Source organism: Heliangelus exortis, chromosome 15, assembly GCF_036169615.1.
Source record: "Heliangelus exortis chromosome 15, bHelExo1.hap1, whole genome shotgun sequence".
Classification (NCBI taxonomy): Eukaryota; Metazoa; Chordata; class Aves; order Apodiformes; family Trochilidae; genus Heliangelus; species Heliangelus exortis.
The window spans coordinates 9,437,103-9,459,291 of record NC_092436.1 but is presented as its reverse complement, the minus strand read 5'-3'; the positions used below and the strand labels follow the sequence as shown (position 1 = coordinate 9,459,291).

The window sequence follows — 22,189 nt, the reverse complement described above, 5'->3', positions numbered from 1 at the left end:
GGAGCAGTGTGGGATTAGCCACATGCATTGCATTACATCTGGCAGGGATGTACTGACACAAAGGCATCAGTACTTCAGGTAAAATGTACTTCAGTCTGGAGAAGCGGAGGCTCAGGGGAGACTCTGCAACTCCCTGAAAGGAGGTTGGAGCCAGGGGGGGTTGGTCTCTTCTCCCAGGAAGCTATCAGTAAAACAAGAGGGCACGGGCTTAAGCTCTGCCAGGGGAGGTTTAGGTTGGACATTGGGAAAAAACTGTTTACAGAGAGTGTGATTAGGCATTGGAATGGGCTGCCCAGGGAGGTGGTGGATTCTCCATCCCTGGAGGTCTTTAAGAAGGGACTGGATGTGGCACTCAGTGCCATGGTCTGGTAATCACAGTGGTAGTGGACCAAGGGTTGGACTTGGATCTCAGAGGTCCTTTCCAACCCGTCTGATTCTGTGTAAAACAGCAAGATGGAAAATGTCTTACCTAAAGAATGGGCATCCTTCCTTACTTTAATTCTTTGGCCTCCAATAAAACTGCAGGAATATTTTCAAGAGAAAGAGCCCTACTAGCACCAAAGTTTCCCCTCCACTGGGAAGAGGTGCTGTCTCCACTGGTGCTGGGCTGCTCCTCCTTCCTTTATGGGCACTTTGAAGTGTGAGTGTCCCCAGTCTGTCACTGTGGCTTGACTTGTCTCCAGACAAAGACTACACTGCAGACACCAATGTAAGCTGCTATTATTGCGATGCTGAGAACGCAAGAGATGCCCAACAAAACCTGAAACACAGCACCCAAGTGAACCACCACGCTGGGGCCTGCAGGCCAGGGCAGTCCCGCTGGGCTGGCTGGCACAGTCCATCCACCAGCAGCTCAGGATGGATGTGGAGGAGCTGGCAGGCTCCAACCTGCCATGCTAAGGCAGGGAAGGGATCTGTGGGCAGGCAGCCTCCCGGGGCTGAGCTCGCTCTGCTGGGCAGCAGCATTTCCAGGCGGTTCTGGAGCCCTGGAGCTGCAGGACAGCAGGTTCTGCCAGAACCCAGACAGGTGCTGGAAGGCCCTTGGGATACCAAGGCTGAAGCGGCCCCCAGGGCCATGGAGGGTACGGAGGCAGGGGGTGAGGGGACCACCATGGGGGACTGGCGGAGCCCTCAGAGCTGCGGGGCACCGAAGACATCGAGGATGCCCCTGACAGCTGTGGGGTACTGGGGGGACCCCCAGGGTGGCGTGGGGAGCTCAGCGGTGCCGGCAGCTGTGTCAAGGCGGGATATCCGCAACCCCCATGCCCGCCGCGGGGAGCTCAGGGGTCCCGGGGGCTGTGCCAAGGGGGGGTACCCGCAACCCCCATCCCCGCAGCCCCGGGAGCCGCAGCTCTCGCCGCTACCCGTGACCCGGCGGCGGAAGCGCGGTCCGTCCCCAGCCGCCCAATGGGCTGGTGCTGAGCGGAACCGGGGCCGTCACTTCCTGGCCCTGCAGCCGGTGGCAGCGAGCCGAGAGCCGGGGCCGGGGGCGGCGGGGTCCGCAGCCTGCCCGGCGCCCGCCATCAACATGCCCTTTGATTTCAGGAGGTGAGTGCGGCTGGGACAGCCGCCCACCCCACCGCGAATACCAGCCTGGCCTAGCCTGACCCGGTCCGGTTCGGTCCGGCCTTCGGTGGGGCCGCTCTCCCCCGTCCGGGGCAGACAGCGCGGGCGGCGGTGGGCGCCTCCGGCCCTGGGGCACCCGCGTATGTGAAGCCGCCCCGCAAGAGCGAGGCCGGGCCTGGGTCTGGGTGAAACCCGAGGGAGGGGATGGGCGGGTGGGTGGGTGGGTGGATGGATGGATGGATGGAGTAGGTCTGGTCAGGGAAGGGACGTGGGAAACTGGGAGGCTCTGCCCATCCAGCGGCTGTTATTATATAACGCGGTTGTTGTGCAAAGCACGGGGGAGGTGTGTGTGTGGTTTCGAGCTGCCCCGGGCAGCAGGGGTGGAGCAGCGGGGCCTTGAGGTGACAGCAGTGGGTGCTGGGGTGAGGGTACGGGGCCCGTGAGCCTTCCAGGAGGCCCGTGGGCACCCAGAGCAGCTCTAGGAGGTGGTGAGGATGCCTGTGGGTAAAGCTGTGCTGCAGCTCTCATGGCTGGGGGACAAGGTTGGTGCCTCCACCCTTGGGTTTGGCATTTGGAGCAGGTGTGAGCTGCGGGCACCTGCATCCTGTGGGCCGCAGTCATCACGTTCAGACACCAAAGGTGAAGTGAAAGAGACCCCTTTGACTCAATGCATCTGAAATAGTTACTGTGGGTTCGTTTCCGTTTTGAGCCATTCCTGAACTACAGATTTGTTAACGTTCCGAATTCATAGGTGCCACGGGGAAGACACACAGATGAGTTTCCTCTTGTAGGTTTTACTACAGCGTTAGCATTACAATAAAAGTTCATTTGTTTTTGGGAATTGAGAGGTACAGTTGTTGGTTGATGCTTCTCACATAGGGCCAACCTGAACCATACTTTTGTACTGCTTTGAGGTGACGGGGAAATGGTGATATTTCAGGTTTTTACTTCCAAACAAAAGCTGTGCATTGTGTTTTTGCTGTAATTCTAAATCGGGCCTCTCATTTATACAGGCTCACAGGATCCTGTATGTGATCCATGGGGTACTATTGAACATGGAGGCAGTTGCTTCTGAATGAAAACTTGCTGAAGGTGGAAACAGCATCTGCTGGATCATGTGGGATCCAGGGCCCAGAGCCCCGTTTCTGCTTTTCTGTAAAATTTGATAGAAAATTTCTTCTCAGCTTTGGAGACATTCTACCAGCTGGAAATCCCATTGCCATCTATTTTCAGACTTCTATAATACATGAACAATAAGGGGTTGTGGCTGTCACTTTGTAATAGCAGATAAAGAAAATGTTATTTCATATGTCTTTGAAAATGTAATATTTTTTGAATCTCAGAATATGCATGTGGAAACACTGGCTCACCAAGAATAATCATCTTAAAAGACAGCACTAGTGCTTCACTTTGGAACAGAGCAAGGACATTGAGTAAAGTCTGAGTTGCAGAGTTTGTGTTAATGAGTTTAAAAAAAAAAAAAAAGGCAATAGTTCAGAACTGCATTTTAAATATTCACAATTGCAAATAACTTTGTCTTTCTTATTGGAGGGTTAGAAATAGACACTTCAGAGCACCTTCTTAAATAATACAAACTTGCTGAAGTTCAGTGTTTCTGCAAAAATTAATTTTTAAGACTGCTGTTGATACCAAAACTTCATAATCAAAGTTACAGAGGAACTATTTTCCTGTCTTAGAAGCATGAACAGAGTTCGTGACCAAAATTTTGCAAAGGTTAGAGACTACGTATTAGCTGTTGTGGTTTTTGTTCATTGTGTAGTCAGTGGAACACAATCTGCTGAGGTTGGAAAATTTTACTGTGGTAGTCAAGGTATGATGCATACATTAAAAAAAAGTACAGTTACTTTTTTACAGCTGTAGAAAGTACTATCCAGTACTTTTAGTTAAACAAGGTTACCACTTGTAAGTTTCTGAATTAAGAGGTGATGGTTTTCATCACGTAAAAACTCAAGGTTTTTATCTCAGAGTTTTCAGCTGGATGTTCTCTTTGGCAGGTACAGTTTGGCATTCTGTCTTTAGCACACCCTTTAAAGTGGCTGTCATGCCTATGTATGATTAGAGGTTGGATTGTTAAGAAACTTTTAAAATTGCCCCTTCATATCTTCCAGAGTAAAAAATTTAGAAGTTCCCAGTTGAAAGGCATTGTGTCCTTCTGGATGCTGCAGATTTCACTAATTGTTGCTAATGCATCTGAAGAAATCACTGTCCTTAAGAACTTTTATTTTTTTATTATTAATTTTTTTTTTTTTTTGATGTTAGCAGCCAGGACCTTGACTACTAACATCAGTTGGAGAAAGGGGCATAGTAGACCAGCTAGAAGTTTGGGACTCAAGCTCTGTTTCCACACAAAATAGCTCTGGGAGGAATAGGTTGCCACAGTATCATCTGGAGAAGATAGAGACACAAGTTACAAGTGATGAAAACAGCCCATGATGAAAAAGTTGTTATTCTTGACCAACTGAAAGTCACAGAAAGGATTTCTGTCCATGTTATTAAATCACTCTCCTGTCGCATAGACTTAGAGGCTCATATTTGGCCAGACTGAGGAACCCAAAGTGCCTGAAAATGTTTCTTGGAAAATTGTCTCCACAGGTCAGAGTCTGAGGCATATTTGTTAGTGTCAGATATGGAAGTAGCTTTTTTGTTACTTAAGCATTTTTGTACTGTGCTTTTTTCCCATAGGACTTTGTTTTCTTGGCTTATCAATGGTTCCCTTTGCTAATACAAAATGCACTTAATTTATAAATAAAATAATACTGTCTTAGTAGTATCAAGTGAATAGTAATTATTCTGTCCCAAGTATCTTTAGGATTTTAATAATATTTAATACTTCCGTAGTGCTGTTCAGTTTTCAAAGCATTTCATTTGCACTAATCTCTACACTCCTGCTGGGATGTTGGTAAGGAACCAACCAACCAAGCTTCCCACTTCCAGATTGGAGCCTTCAGTTCAGGTCTGTTCAGTGCATGTCACAAGACATGAGCCCTTCTACAGAACTACTGAATCAGTTTGTATTTCCATAAGGCATGGGTTTTTTTCTTCTTTTTAAAAAACTATTAGAGAGAGGTTTTTCCTTGTTGTCTGTCCTCCTGGTTTGTGGAACTTGTATGAGCTTAATACCTATTTGGGGATTTTGAGGTATATTGCTAGAGCTAAAAAAAAAAATAAATAAAGGGGTATTTCCCCCTCAAGTCTTTTAAGACCAAGTGTCACCTATATACTTGTAACATCTGTGGATGGTTAATATTATAATTACATTAAACTGTAAGCCTGGGTCATTTTGAGTGATGGTTGTGGGCCAAAATGTTTCTTGCATAATTTTTTTAGCCAGTTAGCAGAGGTTTAGCTTTGGCAGCAAATGCCAGTGCTGGACTTCAGACTGCTCTGGTATTGAGAATTACAGAAATAAAATCGAAGTGACTCCTGTGCTCTGGACACAGACATGGTAGAGAGAAGCACTGCAAGTTCTCTTGAATCTTTTGGCTTTTCTTGGCACCTGCCTATTTGCATAAAAGCATTGCTGATGGTTTTGTAGCAGATACTGAAACTTCTGAAATAGTTTGGTAGTGTTAACTAACTAGGCTGAGAAAACTTAAAATAGACCACTCTGAAATCAAGTTTTATTTCTAATTGTGAGCAATTCTCAGTTTTGCCCTGGCCACTTTTTTGGTGGTGAATACCTGAATCCTTGGTTTTAAATTTAACTGAGAAATTCAGAATTTATTTCCCCTGGTTAATCATTGTGATGTTTTCATTAGGGGGCTTTTTTTGTTTGTTGCTTTTGTTGTTGTTTTTTTTCTTTGTAGTTGTGGTTTTTGTTCAGGTTTTTTTTTTATAGTTTGATATTGTGAATGAAGTAACAGTATGTTATACCTGGATTTTGGAGGTCATGGGAAAGGAGCCTGGCTTAGAAGGGATTTAGAATTAAATGCTGGTTTAGAATGGAAGTTCTTTGCAGTGAAGACTCTTATTCCATCTGCACAGTACACCAGGCCCCCACAGTCAGCTGTTCTTTGACACATCTGATACTTCTGATGTGAGTGTTCTGATTCAGATATTAAAAACGTTTGTTATTTTGGGAGAGATGCAGTTTTCTGCTTTGGTTTCCCTGTGTCTTCTTAAACGAAATGAAGCTGTCACACTTCCAGCCTTACTGCTTTGAGAAGAGGCAGTATGTTTAGTTTTAATTTAGAGCTAAGAGTTGTGGTAACTGATAGGCAAACTGATGCTCATGACAACTGAGCTGGCACAGCTTCAGAACCAGTGATCCAAACTGGTTCGGCACCATCAGGGAGGGTTTCTCTGCCTTCAGTACCCAACCAGATTAGTGAGGGCAAACCAGGAGATTGTAAACGATTTGGAGTCTAAGGAACAAAATCTTTTCCTAACTAAGAAACCCTTTGGACAACAATTTCTCATTTACTTGTAAGCCTAAGGAAAATAGCTTTATTTTAGTCTTCAGGCTTAAGAAAAGAAGGAACAAAGCTGTCATTAGTAATCCTATTACTTTTCTTTTGACAGGTTAGTGAGGGTCACAACCTAAAATCTTTCTGTAACCCCTCAAATCTCACCTAAAGTCGAATGGGATTTCTTCAGCCTATGTTTGAACATTTGCCAATTGTTAAGCAGAAATGGTGACTACGTGATGTTTTGGCACTAATATACCAGCTGTTAGTGGAAATGTACATGTTTGCTCAGGAGTTTTAATTTGGACTCTTTGTGAGGTCTCGGCCAGCTCCATGTTTCTCATCCTATCGTGGTGTTCAATATTTCATCCACCTCCTTGCTGTCTCCCAGCAGGTTGTTGAGTTAGCTGCATTAGCACACTCTGCTTCACTTAGCATCATTACTTGCTGAACTTTAACAAATGAGCTCACAGAGCCTCTCCTATAGAATGTGTGTGGTGCTGATAGCAGCAGGTAGGTGTGTTCTTGGCTGAAACAATGTGGGAAAGACAAGAATAAACATCTAAGGCCAGCTACTACAGCTTCTTAATAAATGGGTTGTGCCTACTGGTTTGTGTGTAGCAATAGCACATCAGGAAGGTTTGTATGTGCTCTGTGCTAAGCTGTGCACAGCCATGCTCACTTCACAGCCACACACCTCCCCACTTGTACAATGATTTTGTTCAAAATTGTAAGTCCTGTATGTGACTGAGCTGGTAGCCATAGCTTTCTAAATTAATACCTACATTTATAACTAGTACAGTAACATTCTGAGTTGGTTAGATAGCTGCCTCTATACTTTGAGGGGACCTTCACTTTTTCTCTCTAGCTACTGAAGTGATAGCTTAACACTTCAGAGTGCCTGATTACTCTGCCATGTATTTTCATCTTGAACTGCAGCCACATCTGGCAAGCATGTTCCACTTTGTATTGTGCAATGTCACTGGTAAACAAGCCTTCCAAGTGGTATTGCTGCCACCTTACGTAATTACCAAAGTTGATTTTGGTGCCAGGCAGTACCATGACTAACTTTGTTTCAACAATAGCCCTTTGAGGGCACCTGAGAAATTATTCTGCAGTCACAGCAGTCAGATGGGCAAGCAGAATTGTACAGACAGAGTCTGTTGATGTTTCTGCCACAAATAACTGATTAAACAGAGCTTGTATGTGTATAAATATTTCTTCCCAAGTCTCCCCTAATGCATTATTTATCTTAAAATACAGTTGAAGTAGAAAAATTTTCCTAAGTAAGTACAGAAGTATAAAGGTCTGGCTTTGTAGGAAAGTTTTGTATTTCTCCTGAACTTTTAACTGTCCTCCTTTGTTCACTCATTGGTGACATAGATGCCATCATAGTTCATTGCTGTAAAAATGACTGAATCACACTGTAAACAAAGCAATGCCACCAGCATGGAGTGAGAAGCTGTGAAAGTTGTTAAGCTTGTATTTTGAAGTGTGTATGTGTATTTTGTTGGCATGTGATTCAAATGGTGGAGGTGGTAAGAACAGCATAGTCTTGCAATAAAAGAAGAAATAGAATCATCTGGGGGTTTTGTCTCCTATCCAAGCACAGGCCCTGAAATGTTGTCTAGGTATTTCTGCACTGAGCCAGCTGCCCCAAAATGGAAAACTTGTTCTGCCAAAAATATATTAACCACAATTTTGCCACAATCTACAAAATCTTCCTTATACTGAATAGTTGGCTTATTTTAGGCAGTGATTATGGGAGACAGACACACAGGTAGGGACTGCAAGTAGATAGACAGTATGACTGGGTGTATTTGAATGCTGTATGTATGAATGGTTGCTTTTATGTTTGATTTTTAAGGGTGTTTTCAATTGAGATATAGCTAGTTTAATCCAGAGAAGCAAGAAAGATTGGCTTTTAAGAGAAGATCCTTCAAAATACTATGCTAAAATAGAAAGGCATGTATTACTACTAGCAGGATTTCAGGGAGTCATGGTGCTTAGTGTTTATTTACCAGGCATATCCTAAGGCAGATCACTTGCCTCCCCAATTTTTGTCCATTTCTCTAGACCACTGTGCTGTGAATAACCAAGGTTGGAGAGCCTGCTGGAACACCAGTACAGCCAGTAATGTAAATACAACTTTGTGTGTTCTCATACTGGTGAAGTCTCTTGAGTCTCACTCAGATTCCAGATCACTTTAAATCAGGTGTGACCCTACTGAACTGAAATCTGAATCTGACTGCTGCATTATAACAAGTTATATCTGATGCAATTGTGATAAACCTGATCCCTAACTACAAGTTGCAGCTCTATCTTGGGTCCTTATTGATGTTTTTGTAGTGGGGTAGCATCAATGCTGATGTTTTTTGGAAACTGAGTTAAAACCAGGACCTTCACTTAGCAGCTGGATAATGAGTTGTATTTGCTTGTAGGTCCTTTAGTTACAGGTAACTAAAAAAAGGAGTGAGTTGTAAAAGCACATAAAGAAAGTTTCATCTCCTTAGAGGGAAATGGAAATAGGTGAATCTGAGCTTGTCGCTGGTTCATTGATAGCACTAAGGAAGTTAGATACTGAAAATGTACAATGTATTTGAATCCCTGCTGGATGCTCTGGGTAAGGTTATGGTTTGTTGCCCCTAAATCTTGTGTAGTAACAACTTTTGTCCTATAGAAATTGCTTTGGGGGAGAAGGAAGACTTAGTGTGGTTTGTGCACACATCTGTGACACCTTTTTTTACTCTCTCAAGTCAGGGTTCTGCTATTCTTAATGCTTTTTGGCTTCAGGCAAGTGGCAATCCCTTTCTGAGCCTCAGTTACAGATTCCTTTCAAGGGGACCAGACTTTGTTCACTCTGCAGAGGAGTGGCTGAACAGTTTTGACCTTGGACTGGTTTTCTTGACCTTGTCCTGCCTGAGATGGTGAGCTTAGAAGGCATGTGGGAGTTTTCCTTATTAATATGGAGAAATCTCTGGGACATGCAGTAGGGTATGGATTGGCCTGTGTGCTTTTGAAGGAAGGGTTATGAGGATGGACCTATTTGCTTCACACACTCCATCCCTCCCCCCCTTTTTTTTTCTTCTCTAGGTGTTATGTTTCTTTATTCTGTTTTGTATGTATCTCTGATTTGTGTGCTGTTCTAGTGCAGCTGGGACTTAGACCATGGTACAGCTCTGTTTTTTTGGGTTTTTTTGGTGTTTTTTTTCCATAGCTGTGTCTTGGTGTTGCCCTGAGTTACATGTAGGTAATTTATTGGAAATCATATTCCAAGCTTGAATTTTGTTAAGTGTCTTCTAGAGATCAGGAACTGCTGTCTGTTGGGAGGGCTGAAGAATTGTCTCCTGAGGCCAGTAGCACTGGGAATACTGGGAGCCAGTAGCTGTGGGCAGTGAGATGGATGAACGTGGCCAGAGGGAGAAACTCTGGGCTGACAGATCTCAAATTTGGAAAGGGAGAGGTGTCTGGAACTGGGGGCTCAGAAAGTATGAAATGGATGAGGTACAGTGCTGGAGGAAGTGTCTGGGGGATGTGATGGATGGAAGTGCTGGGGAGATGCAAGAATATCTGAGCTTAAGGGGGATGAAGGCTCCATGCTAGGAAGGGTTACTGTCTACTTATGGCATTCATGTATCTGAGCACTTGGCTTAGTTTGCAGAGCAGCCATGTATGTTTGCTCCTGTTCCCCCTTCTCTCTGCCTCCTTCCTCTATATCTGATCTCCAGAGTATGGTACTACCACTTGGAAGTAGTCATTCTTGCTTACAGTCCAGTGAAGGGCTGGATCCCTTTAAATACCAGTCCCCTTACTTGAACATTTTTTCTTCATGACACTTTCCCCCTGTTTTGATGAAGCAGAGTATAGTTTGCTCACTTTATTAAAAATAAATTTCCCTTCCATTCTTCATTTTGGCACCTGCTTCACTGCCTAAAAGGAAACAAAATGCTTGCTGGCAAGATTTCATTCAGTATTTGAGATTAGAAGTAATTTTCTCATCCTCATTACTTTTGGAATATGTGTAAACCTAACATTTTAATTTGGGAAAAGAAAAAAAAAAAAAGTGATGTACTGCTTCCTGCCTTCCATTCTTCAGTGCCAGCTGAAATAGTTTGTCCTTCTGGTGTATTTCAGCAATAGCAATTGCTGTGTATTCCTGGGCTATAGAGAACAATCTTCTTGAGCATCAAAAGAATGACAGCACAAAATTTAGAACGTGGTTGACAAAAAGGTGTTATGCAAGACTGCACAATGGAGTTGGGGATGCTGGCAGAAGCCAGAAACCAGGAGAACTAGCTCCTTGGAAAGAAATCAATTTAAACAGGAACAGAATGTATTAATTTTTTGTGTCCTCTTTCTGCAAGTGTTGTGTGGATTCATGGTCTTTTGTCCTTGAAATAAATGGGGTTTGTGTTTTGGTGGAATTTTTTTTTCCCTATACAAATCCTCTACCTACTAAGTAACTAGTAGACCAGGTGACATAATGTTTCAGAGGTTGATGTGTCTGACATTCTCCCAGCCCCTTTCCCTAAATGTCCAGTTACCCAAAGGCTGGATTATATAATTAATGACAGTCCTTCTGGCTAACCTTGTTTGCTTGTTCTCAGTGCTCCTCCTTGTTTCAGAAACATCCTCTGTTAGTTTCATTATGTTCTTGGAACTAAAATTAAAAGGGAGGAGCTGTCTGGAAGGGAAACATATTCCTGCATTTCACTCCTGGGTTTAAAAGTGTGGAGACTCAGCGGGTCAAAAAAAACATTATTTGAAGATCAGGCTTTGAAAACTGGTTTGATATTGTGAGTGAAAAGTCAGTCATACAGAATTTGAAAATTGTAGTCTTCACCTTCTGGCAGTACAGATAAACTGGTTTAAAACCATGCTAACCCCTCCATCTCTTGTGCAATTATTAGCATATCAGAGCTTGCTTAGAAAAGTTCAGGATTAAACGGCTTCCAATGTAATTTTGAAGCCCTGAGAGTTTGTCCAATAAAGTTCAACTTCTGCAGTATGTGTTAATACTTCCCCTATTGTGTGTAAATGAGGACTAGCTGATTACTTAATGGTGTTTGTGTATTATCTGCTGTTACGTGGGTGTTAATCTTATAAAGTGTGTTAATAACTGCTTGGTATTTACAAGTATCGGCTTATTAGTCCTGCTTTGAATTTTTATAGAGAGCTGGGACTCTTTAGGCTGGAGAAGAGAAGGCTGAGGGCTGTCTACAAATATCTAAAGGGTGAATGCAAGGAAGATGGAGCTGGACTCTTCTCAGTAGTTCCCAGTGACAGGACAAGGGACAACAGGCACAAGCTGGAACATAGAAAGTTCCATTTAAACATAAGAAAAAACTTTTTTACTATGAGGGTGACCAGGCACTGGCACAGGCTGCCCAGGGAGGTTGTGCAGTCCCCTTCTCTGGAGGTATTCAGAACCCACCTGGATGCAGTCCTGTGCAATGTGCAACAGCTGATCCTGCTTTAGTGGGAGAGTTGGACTGGATGATCTCTAGAGGTTCCTTCCAACTCTGATAATTCTGTGATTTGCATCTTGAACTCACATTCAGAGCCAGGCTTTGGTATTTGTATATTCAGTGTTTACTTTCCATGTGAAACCTACGTTAACAGGATCACTTCATTTACTTTTCAGGTGCTTCAAAGTTTGTGTCCCATTGACAAAACCATTCCTGATTATGATTGTTTGTAAACATGCACTCTAGGCACAACCCCCTTACTGAACCAAGGCTCAGCTCTTGCAGTGCACATCCAGTTTGTTTTCATAAGTGCATCTTCCCAGAGCTTTCCTTGTACAATCCTTCGAAGAAGTTGGAACTTTGATCAGAAATCCTTCATATTTCTGCAGCTTTTCAGTTGTAGATTTCAACATGTTTGCTGGAAAGTGGGCAAATGTTGCCTCTCTTTAAAATGAAGAAGCCGAAGAGGGAAGATTACACAGTGAGTCAGTACTGGGAGCAGAACAGAACTTGGATCTGTTGGTTCCTACTGCTGCATTATGTTCTCATCTGCTGCCAGACAGGAAATAAAGAAATTTCATTTAAACTAAGAATTAACATCTGCAAAATGAAGTGCTCAGAGTCAGTAATTCCTATTTTCTTCCCCCCCTACTTTTTTTTTACCATTGATTTCCCAGCCTATAAAAGAGTGCTAAATTTCACCTGCTTTGTTGGAAGAAGAGTTACTACTTTTTATCTGTGGTGGATTGTGTGGGAGATAAGTATTCTTGCAGAAGTGTCAGAGCACGTGCTTGCCTTTGGTTGGGAAGAAAAACAGCGTTATCTAAAGAAAGGATTTCAGCATTAAATCTTGAACTATTATTTCTCCATAGAAATAAAAAAAAAAATCAGTGCTTCCTATACACGTATAGAGGAAGGTGTTAGGTTGAGGCACATTCGCTTCCTTTGGACTATTTATTGGTGTGTAGAGCTACTTTTTCTGATAGATCTGTGGAACAGAATCCTGGATTTTTGTCCAGAACACGTATAGCAAGGATTATAAGAAGTTGGAAATGCATAGGGAGTTGAAGTCACTGCTTCTTTAAAGAAAGATGTTTTGCTTAAAGAGACATGTTGCCCTTTTTGTAAGGGCAAGGAGCGATCAGACAAGGGGTAATGGTTTTAAATGGAAAGGGGGTAGGTTTAGATTAGATATTCAGAAGAAATTCTTTACTGTGTTGGTGGTGAGCCATAGGCACAGGTTGCCCAGGGAAGTTGTGGGTGCTGCATCCCTGGAATTGTCTAAAGCTGCATTAGATGGGGCTTGGAGCAACATGGACTAGTGGGAGGTGTCCCTGCCCTTGGCAGGGGGTTGGAACAAGATGATTTTTTAAGGTCCCCTCCAACCAAAACCATTCTAAGACTCTTGATGTTTGCCCAGTTAAAACAAAATAGCCAAAGAGAATTCATTCTAGCAAACTTGTATCTAAATCTTGTAATTTGATTTTAATCCTCCTTCCTGTGTCTGAGGAAAGGAGACTCCCTCGCATTCTGACTTGACTTGCACAGGAACATGGTGCTGCAGATACCTTCCCTCTCTCCATCATTTAGAAGTTTCCTGCCTTCTTACTCAGGGGTTGTGTCTTAAGCCCATATTTTCCTGATTCAGGGATTTGCTCCAAACTGCTTGTCACACCAAGTCTGACTTTTTTTTGGAGCAACTTTCAAGCATCTGGGGTACATAATCCATCCCATAAAACTGCTGACTAGTCTTCTGTGTTACCTGCTCAGCTGTCTGCTCATTCTTATCCTTTCTCCCAGGAGAGTCTGATGATGTCCAGCCCCTCTGTGGGTACCTAGGCAGAGGGGAGTCTTACCCCTCTTGTTCCTTTAGCATCATTGTCCCCCATACTAGCCATTGTTCAGGGTCATTCTCTTTACTGGTTTGATAATTTCAAAGATGCTGTTGTTAGGCACATGGAATGGGGTAACTGGTCTTTCAGGGCATCTCTGCATACCCTAGGAGTCAGTGTGCTTTACACTGTTGAATAAAATTAATTTTAACAAGTAAAGAGGTTCATCTTTTTCTCTGTGGCCCTGGTCACACTAGTTCTAGGTATAGTTTCAACAACAGAGAACAATCAGAAGTACCCCCAACAATTTTGAACAGGTGCCTGTGATTTTATTTTTATTTGTAAAGTAGATGGTCTTTTGCTAAGCAAAAGAGCACTGTGTGTCCTGACTCAGCTGTGCTGTTTATGCTACTTTTGCATTTCCCTCAATGTGAACAGTCACACTGAAAACTAAATTGCTGGGTTTAGATTTATCCATTGTATGAAAGTAACAGCTTTGCTTTTGAAGATTTTACTGCGAGTGTCTGAAGGGCTTCATAGGATGGAGCAAAGCTGGGAAGGAATGCTCTGTGTTAGAGGGACTTATCTGTGTTTTGTGGAGTGAGGGCATATGTATAAGCCTGCTTGATTTTGTTTAGAGTTAAATGGCCTCTGAAGAGGTTAAAAGTTTCTTTTCTTTGGCTGCATGCCTGGTGAGTTCTGCTGTTCATTTGGTGGCTGGCCTGTCCCTACTGCCCAGCCTTCAAAGGCTGTTAAGGCAGCCTTAACAAAGTGGGGACAAATTGTCCTTAAGTCATTATTTGAGAGCAGTGACCCAAGTAAACAGAAGAACTGCTGTTGCTGCCTGTTAAACAACTCCCTTTTTAAAGCTCTTAGTTCACTTATTTGATTTTTTGGTTTAGAATTTTTTGTTCTTCTAGTAGCACTGAAGTATTCTATATGCTTTCTTAGTTTCTTTTTTTCCCTAGCATCCTGTAATCCTTTTTGGTTTTTTAATGTTTCTCAATTAAAGAAGCATCAAGATATAAAGCCCTGGGCATCAATTTATTCCCTTCAATTTGTTTTTCTTCATATTTGTATTGTGGAGTATGCAGAGGCTGATGGGGAGTGCCAGTCACTGGGTTTTCCAGGGGGTGCTCTCTGTAGCTCCTTTTTTTGCTGAGTTGCTTCATGAAAACTTGTCAGTGGATACAGAACTCACAGTACCTTGAGCTTTTGGGAAGGCAGGATCTCACTTTAGCACTCTGTACTTCTGATTCTTAAGCTCTGTTTAGATGATGGGCATCTCTTTGCCTGAACAGTCAGCAAGATACAGATTTTCCTTGGCACAAACGCACATCCCTTTGATGGGAAGGTTTCTTCAGAAATATCACTGGGTACTAAAGAAAGTGATTAGTCTTCAGCCTGAATGATCTCCTTCTGACAACAGTCTCTCCATAGCTTCCTTTTGATTCCATGAATTCACACAGAAAATAGCAAATATAGCCTCTTTTCTTCCTTTTAAATTTTTTTTTCCCTTCTGTCTCCAAGCTATAGCGATGATTTAGGGGGCAGACAAAAGTTTCTGAGATGATGTGGTGATTAAATTCTGATCTCTCCTTTGTAACACCAACCTATACTGAGGCTTTCCTGGAGAGAGAAAATTAAGTCTGTGTGTGCACGGTCATCTTTGACTGTCTGTTAGACCTCATCCAACTTACATTTATCATGACTGTGATTCTTCCTGCCTCCCATGTCCTCCTTACAAATGATGAAGCATTTTCTGTAAAGTGAATCCTTGCATTCTCAACTATAAGTGGTGTCTCTGCTAAGAGCTTAATAGCAGCAGGTACTGAATGAATCAGAGTTTGTAAACACTTCTGCTGTCTCTAGGATGCTTTTTCCAGAGGTGGTAGCAGTGGTAATACAAGGAAACGAAGTAGCCCACACTGAGGACTGTGTGAAAACTCTTCAGAGCCATCTTTCCAGCTCATTTCATGTGCACTTAAACATGTTTCCTGCAGTGGGGTTGAGGCTGCTCATTCTCCTCTCCCCACTTCACACCCACCTTGGTTTCCTGAACTGCTAATGAACCTCTTCTGTCATTAAATGACAAACTTAAAAATAAGTACAGCTATGCAAATCTTGTGGAAAGAGCTGGGTGTCTTGTCTCTGCATCAGATCCAGAGCCCCCATGGGGAACCAAATAAAGCTGAGTGAACCAACCATCTCTGAATCATATGTCTGTAATACAGCAATAAAACAGAAATGTTTGAGGAGGCAGATAGGAAATGGGAAAAGGAAGAATAAAACTCTGTGAAGTGACAAATCCCAAGGTTATGTCCTTGTCTCTAGGGAAAATGAATCCTTCTAAAGTTAAGGATGATTTGTCTCTTCAGTGGCAGCTAAATAGAAATAGTTGGCTGGATTCACTGATGTCTGCATGAAGTAATTAAAGAGTCTGGTGTAATTCAGAAGGATGTAGCCTAAAGATTAATTTATTTAGAAGGTCTAAATGGTAGATGCTCTCAAAGAAGAGATGACACTAGATGTTTTCTAACCTGTTTTCAGGCAGAGCTGCCTCACGATGACTCTTACTGTAGATGAAATGGATACCTGCATAGGCTTGACAGTCCAAGGTTGTGTTTGGCAGCTGCCTTACTCCTTGTGTACCTTTCACAGTGTACATAGTTTACATCAAAAGCAGCCTGAAATAGTTTTCTTGAATTAATATGCATTCCTAGAAATGCAGTGTCAGACAGTTTTTCCTATCTAAAAAAATCCCAGTGTAATTAACATACTTTATGTTCTTTTGACAAAACCTTATTTTTTTTTTTTTAAGAATCGACTTCTTAATGTGTCTGATCTTCATGGGATACCTCTGTGTTGTTTTCTTCTTGGATTGTTGCACGTACAGTGTGTAATGGTAGAAATTCTCTTCACGTTGTAATTCCATTTTCTGGTGAGTACGTAATGAATGAACTTTGTGAGGAACAGGCAAACTCTTATAGTCAGGGATTGGCCAGTGTGTGGAGAAATACTGACATAAAAGCCTTCTCAGATTCTTGATATTTGAGGTCTGCAGCCATACTCTGATTCATTTTTCTTTGGTTTGCAAGAGGGACTTAACAAATGGAAAAAACCAGCAGCAATGATGCACTTGAATGTATTTTCAGTTTGCAGGAGCTGTGCTACCTGCTGTCAGCATGTGGGCAGAAGCAGAAGGGGAAACAAGTTTTGAAAACTGCTTTAATTGTCATTCATTCCCTGTGCAGTCACAAGTGAACATTCCTTGCATGAAATAGTTCCTAAAAGGCCAACCTAACCTTATTTCTTCTAGAGCGGAGGGCCTACAAATTCAGTGTAGTTTGCCAGGTGTTAGAGCTTCCTTTCTTGGTGTGAAAAAAGGGTCAGTGGTTTTAGTGTGACACAGTCACCATCTTGGAAGCTTTCTCAGCTTGAAAAGGTGTAATATTCTTCATTACTTCAAAGAACCAACCTGCCCTCTGTACATGTGTCATAGGTGCTTTGCTGTCTTCCTTTTCAGCATCATCCCTTGTGTTTCTCAGAGCAGTGGTGTCACTTACCAAGGAGGAAGCAATCAGGAATGGAGTTTTTGGTGACCCTAAAAGACCTTCAGGACAGTTCAGGCTGCAAGGCTTCACCAGTTGGATTTTTGGAATCTTGAGTTCTCCCCTGTATCTTGGAAACTGTAGGGACATCTCCCACACACTGTTTTTCTTCTCTTTGAGAGAAATTATGGTATCTGATATGTAATGATGGAGATATTGCTCCCTACTCATAACAAATGAACTTTTGTCCAGCACTGGGTCTCCAAAATAGAGCATGTTGAGGTACAAACATGCAGTTTGTACCCCAGTTGTTCAGGTTTCTTACTGCATAACAACATAATCTTTATAGTATTTTCAAAATTCACTGTTTGTATCTGTACTCAATAATTCCCTCTTTGTCTAGGTTAGTCAAATCTGCTGCAGGGTTTTTAGTTGTTTGGCTAACTTAAAAGTGAAGTTACATTTCTGTTGTTAAATTTCTTCTTACAAGTCATTTGAAGGAGAGTTATTTGTTAATGAAGCAATTTGGTCAGCAGCATTAGGCCATCTCTTTCCAAAGAGATCTCAAAGCTACTGATGTGTAATAAAACTAAGGTATTGTTCACTGTGCATTAGGCTTGAGAATGAGTAATGTCACCAGGAATTAGTGACCTCAACTTCAAATGTGGTACCTGCTGAAAGATAAATGCTACTTCTAAAAGCTGATTAGTACAGGAGGTGGAGAATCAAGCATTGTTTCAACACTCACATTCCTCTGTGTGAATCACAGCCAGGGACCCTTGCTGCTAAAACAAGATGACATGATGTATTTATGCTACCACTGAACTGCTAAAGGTAGAGTATCAGCTGTAATATGAGGGGGTTTTTTATTTTATTTTTTTAACCATCTTTGACGTCAGAAATGTAGTGAATGATGGTTTCCTCTAAGCACCATCCCCTTTCAGTCTGGGCTGCAGAAGTACTTAAAATAGAGCTGGTGTGCTTCAAAAAAGAAGACTAATGTTTAAAGATTTAATTCTGGGGGAAAACATCCTTAAGAACAAAAAACATTTTCCCCTGTCTGTGAGCATTAAAGCTAAATTTCTGAATTATCTGCAGAGTGGAAAGGGACGAAAATTAATCTATTTGCTGCTGACATACAGTGCCTGTATTCCAATCCATGGCCAAGTGCCACATGTGAATGTGCTGCATTTTCTCTTGGCTTCTTGATTAACTGGAATACAGAACACAGTCTAAGAGCTGCAAAACAATTTTTCCTTTGCTCCTTTCCTTTGATTTAACTGATTAAATCATTAAAAAAAGGCCTTGCAGAAGGGTGCATGGAAACATCCCACTGCTCCTTGCACCAGTTGTGTTTCAGTGCTCCACAGACAGAGCTGAAGCATCTGACTCCGTGCAGTGGCTCAGTAGAAGAAGGTTTGCAAGCCATACTCTGAAGGCCTTGTTTAGGTGACATGGGTACTGCATTGCTCCTTTGCTTTCTTTCTCTTCTGTGCCAGGGGGGAGTGGGCACTCTTGAGGAATGCAAGAAATGCTGTAAACTGAAGGAGGAATTAGTGTTCTTCCTTTTCTGATGTGAACTCCTTTAAGTATCAGAGTTTCCCTATGCCGAAGGGCATTCAAATTTAAACACCATCTAATTAGTTCTACCTAGGTTTTTTTTTGTTTTGTTTTTTATTGTTTCATGTTCTTTGCTTCTTGCTCATGAAAAAGTTAACAGCTGCTTACAGAGGTGTTACTGTGATATTTTATTGAGACTCCCAAGATGTCAATATTTTTTGTGCGGGGAAGTGGTAATCTTCAGTGAAATGATGTATTTATTACTTCATTTCCTGAAATACTTTGGATCCAGACTTGGAACTGTTCAGGTGTACATAAAACATGCCCTGGCAGGAAGCCCTGCCTGGAGCAGCTCTTGCTGAGGGCGTGAGCTCATCCCTGTTCTAGGGGCAGGCATTTGAATTATCTACTCCAGAAAAACCTGCATTGTTTGGGTAGACATCTGCTGCCCTCCTTGTCACCCATGTTGTGTTGTCAGTCAGATAGATTTGAAAGGAAGGTCAGGAGTCACCTCAGTGCTGATGATGTCAACTTGCTTTAATCCATTGGGTCTGATCTACCATTGCCTCTGTGCAGCCAGCCCCAGACATGATGTTGCTGTCCCATTCAGATAAGCTCTACTGCTTCTGGTCCTTTCAGTGGCTTTAGGAGATCCTGAAAAGTGAAAACAAAGAGCGTATACTTCTGTCTGAATAAAAAAAATCTAATGGCATTAGCCCATATTAGTCTAGCTATGGCTTTTGAAGTCCTCCTAATACTTACAGGCATTTGAAATCTGCCATCCTGTTGTTCAGCTCCACTGGAGTGCACTCACCTGCAATTTTACCTTGCTGTCCACTTGTGCAATTCCAGTAAGATGAAACCAGACATGTAATTTCTGTGTTTGTGAGGGAACTGTTGCACACTTCTCCACCAGACAGCTGGAGTTCTGTCTCTAACCTGGCTTAATCATGCTAAGGTACGTGAATTCTTTAGTTACACCTATTTAGGAATAAACCTGGTGCTGCTTTTCTTCACAGTGCTGTATTACCAGTTCTCGGACGTTTCTGTCAGGGACGTGAGAAAGTTTTTGATTACAGCCTTTCAGCTCTGAATTGAAAAAAGTATTGTAGCATTCTCTCATGTTCATTATGTGAAACTCTGATGTTGCCAAACAGCTTTTTCATTTCTTTGTTTGCAACCATGCTGTCCCTTGAAATAAAAGGCAATAGGTATGAGGATACCTATGGTTTGGAGCAAGAGCTTTCCTAATAAAAAGTTTTTTGTTTCCAATCCAAGTCAATCAACTGACATCACTGAGCCATACAAATCTCACCATTCTGACTGAAGGAACAAAGTTGCCAAATTTTATATAAATAACATGCTGGTTGGTCTGTGGAAACTGTCCCTGTGCATGCTTTGGAAGTGTAAAGTCAGGTATCCCAGTGTGAAAGGAGAGTAAACTGCTGCACAGTACAGCAGGTTAGGGGAGCAGTTACTGCAAGGTGGTGAATATGCTGTAAATCTACACCCTGGGTTCTCATGGTAATTTCAGGTATAATTACTAGACTATCCAGGTGGATATTCACAGTGCAGTATAGCACATCTCACTGTGTTGTGAGCTGGCTGGTACAATCCTTCTGAACATCCAGGCTTCTTCCAGCATTAGTAGTATCTTCCACTGCTTTGAATGTGCCAGTGCCAGAAATCTGTAAGGCAGCTTCTGCAATATATAGAGCATGAGTTCCTCTCTGTTCCCAGGGTACAAATACTCCTCCAAGTGACCAATACTTCAGGAACCTGGAGGCTTACTGGAATTTTTACTGCAGGTGCTTGCAGGAACATCTGACCTGAGGGCGAGTAAAACCTGTTCCCCTTTACCATATATACAGCTCCACAGCCTCCTCATCATATATTACAAATCATCCATGGTGTCTAATCCTTATTATTTTCTCTTCCCAGGACAGTGTAAGTGATCCCCTGAAATTGCTTTGAGCTCTGTGACTAGGCAAGAAGCCAGTGCAAAAAGAGAGGGGTTTGTCTAGTAGCGTCTAGAAGTCAATCAGATTTTTAACCCTTCAGTCTGATAAGAGCTATGGCTTTTACAGAACTCTGATTTCTTGGGGCTTAGAGTCTCCTGTTAGAATAATTCTTGCCGACTTCACCAATTTGTTTGAGTTTGCTATATTTACCTATTTATTAGAATTATATGCAATTAAGGCTTTCTTTGGGGTTCCATCCTCTAGTTACTGCTGGGATCTCATCTCTTGAGTCTCACAACTTTTTAAGCTGCCATTGAATATTCTGCAATTTTAATCTTTTATCTAAGAATGTATTAATGCAACAAAACAGCTTTATGCAGTTCTCTTTACATACTCTTCTTGTCTGTACCATTAAACTGCTAAGTTCAAGGCTGGGACCCTATTTGCTTGATACTCTTTGTCTATCAAGCTGTGTATGCTCACTGGGTCATACACCCAGGTACACTTAGGGCCTCATGTGACAACTGTGGCAAATGTGCTGGACTGTGCTTGCAGGAAGGCTTGAACCTGTAAGCAGAAACCCCAGAGTTCTCAAAACTCCAGGCAGATCAAATCCAGAGACTTGCTTAAAGTTCTCTTTAGATGTGTCTTAGAGTAGTAGAAGAGAAGAGGGAGTGTAATGTTTTGGTAGAAGAGATGGGAAGCAGAATAGCACAGAGAGGGCTAACAGCCTTTTAAGTGCTTGAAGTGTAGCTGGGAGCTATTAATCAATTTCTGTAGCATCCTTGTCTACTCCTAGCTTGCTTACACCATGCAGAACTTATTTTCTGGGGTTTGGGTGTTACTTAGATTGATTAAAATGGTAGTCTGAGAGGGGAGAACCATGACATGACACCAACTTTCCACTGTTTTTTTAAAAGCTTTTTAAAATTTTTTTAAAGTTTGTAAAATCCTGTGATGGATCATCATTCAACACTATTAAATATTTCTTACTGTAAGAATGAACTTCTTTTTATAGTATCCACATCCTAGTGTTTTTACTGAATCCAGCACAGAGCTGTTTCCTGTTTCTAACTGTTCACGCACTCAGCAGCTCTTGTGTGTTCGTGTGTTCTCACACTCTTTTTCTGTCTCTCTCAGCTTTTTTAGCCTTGTTGATCTATTATTGTGACTGGTGAGAGCACGACGCCAGCTTTAAGCATTTAATGGGCTGTGAGCAGGAGCCATCAGCTATTTCCTCTGCCTGTGAGACCATGATGTCATGAGCTACTCTGGGTTGCTTTGCCCTCCACTGCTGCTGTTGCTTTGGTGTGTGTGGAAAGAACGTAAACAGCACTTTCCAGATGTTCTCAGAGCAGCTGAGAGCCATAAATGGACTGTTTAGCTCAGGAACATTACTAATCTATTCAGGAGATGGCAGTGAGCAGAGTCATAAAAACACGCCACTCCAATGCATATATCCTGTGCAACATGCTCTGTGAAGTGTATCACAGTGGGTTGTTGGAACAGTTAAGTGATTACGTGGAGTGTTCAGGACTTGAGCTGGTTATGTGAACTACCTTTATATCCACTCTTCTTCCCTCTCTTACCCTTCCTTCCTCCAGCTTCAACTCAGTAACAGTGTCCCTCTGATCTCACACAAGGCTAATGCTGTTTTGCTCACCCAGAGTGCCTGCAAGTTGTCTTTTCAACAGGTGAAGAGTGAAGAAAAGAAAAATGATCTAGTTTTTAAACTCAGAATAATATTAAGTGTAGTAAGAACTACTGAATAAACATAGGAGTGCTTCATCTTGATGTAGTACAGAATAGGAATTTGGAAGCCAG

The 22,189-nt window shown here is 42.3% G+C and overlaps 1 protein-coding gene across 3 annotated transcripts in view; it reads left to right on the top strand.

Moving 5' to 3' along the window:
* The first annotated feature begins 1,194 nt into the window (after positions 1 to 1,194).
* ERGIC1 (endoplasmic reticulum-golgi intermediate compartment 1) overlaps positions 1,195 to 22,189 on the top strand; it is a 58,996-nt gene continuing 38,001 nt past the window's right edge. Inside the window, exons 1-2 of one of the 3 annotated variants that reach the window (XM_071759161.1) lie at positions 1,419 to 1,548; positions 2,580 to 2,683. In XM_071759161.1, coding sequence (XP_071615262.1) covers positions 2,682 to 2,683 — 2 coding nt within the window. In that variant the 5' untranslated portion in view covers positions 1,419 to 1,548; positions 2,580 to 2,681. Of the gene's footprint in view, positions 1,549 to 2,579; positions 2,684 to 22,189 lie in introns of all 3 variants that reach the window. The other 2 variants (XM_071759162.1, XR_011728949.1) reach the window with 2 other exon arrangements.